Raw genomic sequence first — 3,290 nt, 5'->3', positions numbered from 1 at the left:
AATTTGAGCCTTTCATTTCCATAGGAGGAAGTTTTCTCTCGTAAGTTCCTCAGAAATTTGGTTGAAGAAGAGGGCAGGCGCCGTAGATGATGAAGACGAGATTGAAGGTAGATTGGAAAGCTAGATGAGATATGGCAGATTGACTCTGATTACTGTATTGAATTTATGCTCCAATTAGTTGCTCCAAAAGTATATTTCAACAATGAATTAACGTGTAAGTTCATAGGAAGTCTATAATTACTATAGCGCATACAATCGGAGAACAGCAATTTCAGAGCCCATGCTCATCTACAGCTGCCGATAAATAGTAAATTAAAAAATAGTAAAAAATCCAAAGAAATCTGAAATTTTAATGTCTCTAAGATACTCAGGTGCGCTGGGTGCATGAAAGTATTCGTGGTCAAATCACATCCGAGGAGCTCTTGGCAAAATAATATCAAAATTTTGACTGTAAAAGAAAATTTGAAAGAAAACACTATGCAGGCCCAATTTTGTTCTTCTGCCATGAGCTCCTACGATGTCATTTGACCATGAAAATTGGCACAGTCCTAGCGCACCCAAGAATCTTGAATGCCCTAAGAATTTCAGTTTTTTTACGGTTTTTCTTGAATTTACTATTCAATGAGAGTAGATGAGCCTAGGCCCATCTCTGAATTGCAGATATAATCGAAGATAGATAGATAGATGCAACTTCTTCATAATACATCTTATTAATACAACAAGTGATCAATTATATATATGGAAATGAAGCAAGCAGCGACAAGGGAGGGATTATTGACCAAGCATGCATTGCATGTAACGGAGAGCATGCATGTAACTTATTCGAGCAATCGACCAAGCATGCATTGCATGTAACGGAAAGCATGCATGTAACTTATTCAAGCAATCGACGACGACGCGTGAGATCCGGAGGCGGCCGAGCCCTAGCCGATGTAGTACATGGGGTCGGGCAGCTTAAAGGTGCGGGCGCCCTCTGGCGTGCCAAGGATGTCGCTCCACTGGTCACCGATGTTGCCGACGATGACATACCCGGCGTCCAACAGCTTCTGTCTCTCACCGGACTTGAAGGTCACCGAGGAGCCCTTGAACTCCGCTGGCTTCAGCAGCACCGCCATTGACCCAGAGAACCCCTGCCGGCGGAGGTTTGTGATAGTGGCGGTCCTCTGGGCCTCTCTCCGGCCGGTGAGGATCACAGGCTTGATGCCGACCGAGAGCAACTTGTTGTACAGCCGCTTCGTCTCTGGCAGGGCAGGTGCGCTCGCCTGCCGCGCGTACTCTTGGAAGCTCGTCCAGTTGTACGGCGTAGCCCTGTTGTCAACCATGCGAGTCAGCTAGATCATCTTTTCATAAGGACGGTTACGAAATAAATCCATTGATAAAGTAGCTATCGCATCACTATCTCCGCGCAGTCCTCTTGTTTATGGTCCTTCTGGCCGTCTCCGGGACCAGCAATAAGGTCCGACACGTCCAATAATTATTTCGCAAAAAAAAAAACACGTCCAATAATTAAGATTTTATTTCCACTTCTGGTCTCATTTGTTTTTTTCACTAGTATTCATTGGAAGATGTTATGTGCCAGTTAAGGTTTTACCGGTGGTTTCTAGCTAGCTAGTGAGTTGATGGTTTTAACAGGTTCTAGTCAGATTTCTACTTTGTCTGAACGACAAGATGCGTCCAACAAGTTTCTGCTCAGATATATCGACCTGCAATAAATCGCAAGTATAATGTGCATGTACGTACGCATCTATAGCATATATATGCATACTATATATATATATAGGCAGGCAGGTACCCGAAGCCGTGAGTGGCGTAGTAGGGGAGGTTGGAGAGCGTGGTCTCATCGACGTCGAAGACCCACACCTCCTTGCCGTTGCCGGCGAGCTTGAGGCTATCGACGTAGGAGATGGCCTGGTCGATGACGAGCTTGGAATCGCGGCGGTAGTGACCGCCGAGCATGTAGTGCCCGACGTGGCCCTCGCAGCTGGCGGGGACCGTCTTCCAGTCACGCACGTTGTGCGCTTCCACACCCAGCCGCCAGCTGTCGCATGCCAAGCCGCCGAGGCTCCCCAGCTGTCCGCCCGAGCCCAGCAGCGGCCGCAGCGCATGGATCAGGGGTGCCACGGCCTCATCCATGGCGGTGACTGTGGCAACTGACGTCGGCATGCGGATGTTAGTCTCCCATGCGCCACTCGAAGCCACAAGAAGAGCCACGGCAGCGAGCAGAAACATCTTCGTAGCCATTGCCATTTCTACTTCCTGAGGTGCGGTGCTATGCAGAGTGTGGGGTGGCTAGCTCGTTATATAGGAAGGGAAAAGGTACATCAATCATACAGTACAGTGTGTGTGACCGTGAGTTTTTTTTTTTTGAGAAAGAGGAGAAAAAACCCGGCCTCCACGTCTATATGGATGCACATAGCCATCAATGACAATGACTGTGAGCTTGAAAGAAATTAAGTGACAAAAGAGGTGGTCGGTGTCACTGGCACGGTCGCATTCACAGCATGGAACACGTTGGTCTTGAGGAGACATTTTTTGTAGGATTACAACAGACAATTTCGATTGGTCGGTTCGAAACTTGGGATAAGATGGATATGAGCCAATAATAATTCAGCTAACATACCATGAAGTATGTCGTTGGTGTCATTGATGGATATGATCCAATCATTCAACATATGCTTTCAACATATGGTCGGCAAGTATGTCGTAAGTAGTAATAGAGAGCTCGCCTAAGCCACCCGTCCATTCACGGAATTAAGAGTGGTATAGGGCGTGTTGATGTCAATTTTGATGGGGCCGGGAATACGTTATGTGATGTGATATTTGTGGTAGGATTACATGTATGTGGCTGTGTTCGGAGGTGCTAGATGTGTTGGATATATGAGAAACTTTTAACCTAGGAAAGATTCAACATGGCAACAATACTCATGGCATGTAGTCACGGTTGGAGTGGTGCACGATGCACCGACATCCTAATTACTATGACGTGATTGTAACTCTGCCCCCCCCCCCCCCCCCCCCCAACGTCCTTTTAATTTTCGTCTTTTTTCTGGTAGTGGCCGAAAAACCTGGGTTCTAGAAATATACTCAGGAATTCCAGAATTTTTTCCTTTCAATTTTCCGAAAGAATTTTGAATTAAATTATTTTGTGTCAAAATATATGATATTTAACCCATTGTGTACAACACGTTTAGAGCATCTATAACCTACACCCCCCTACCCGTCATGGTTGGAGGGGTGGACGATGCATCGACATCCTTATTATGACTTGATTGTGACACTGCCCCTCTCCC

The 3,290-nt window shown here is 46.4% G+C and overlaps 1 protein-coding gene across 1 annotated transcript; it reads right to left on the bottom strand.

The window, feature by feature from the left end:
• Positions 1 to 666: 666 nt before the first annotated feature.
• Positions 667 to 2,279, bottom strand: LOC120961826 (acid phosphatase 1). Its single transcript, XM_020293093.4, has 2 exons — positions 1,793 to 2,279; positions 667 to 1,308 (listed from the first exon to the last, which is right to left on the bottom strand). Exons 1-2 carry the CDS (start codon positions 2,245 to 2,247, stop codon positions 924 to 926), a joined length of 840 nt encoding a protein of 279 aa, XP_020148682.1. The 5' UTR covers positions 2,248 to 2,279; the 3' UTR covers positions 667 to 923.
• Between the last annotated feature and the right edge of the window lie 1,011 nt (positions 2,280 to 3,290).

This window comes from Aegilops tauschii, chromosome 7 (assembly GCF_002575655.3).
Source record: "Aegilops tauschii subsp. strangulata cultivar AL8/78 chromosome 7, Aet v6.0, whole genome shotgun sequence".
Lineage (NCBI taxonomy): Eukaryota > Viridiplantae > Streptophyta > Magnoliopsida > Poales > Poaceae > Aegilops > Aegilops tauschii.
The sequence above is the reverse complement of the archived record's forward strand: the minus strand, read 5'-3'. Positions and strand labels throughout refer to the sequence as shown.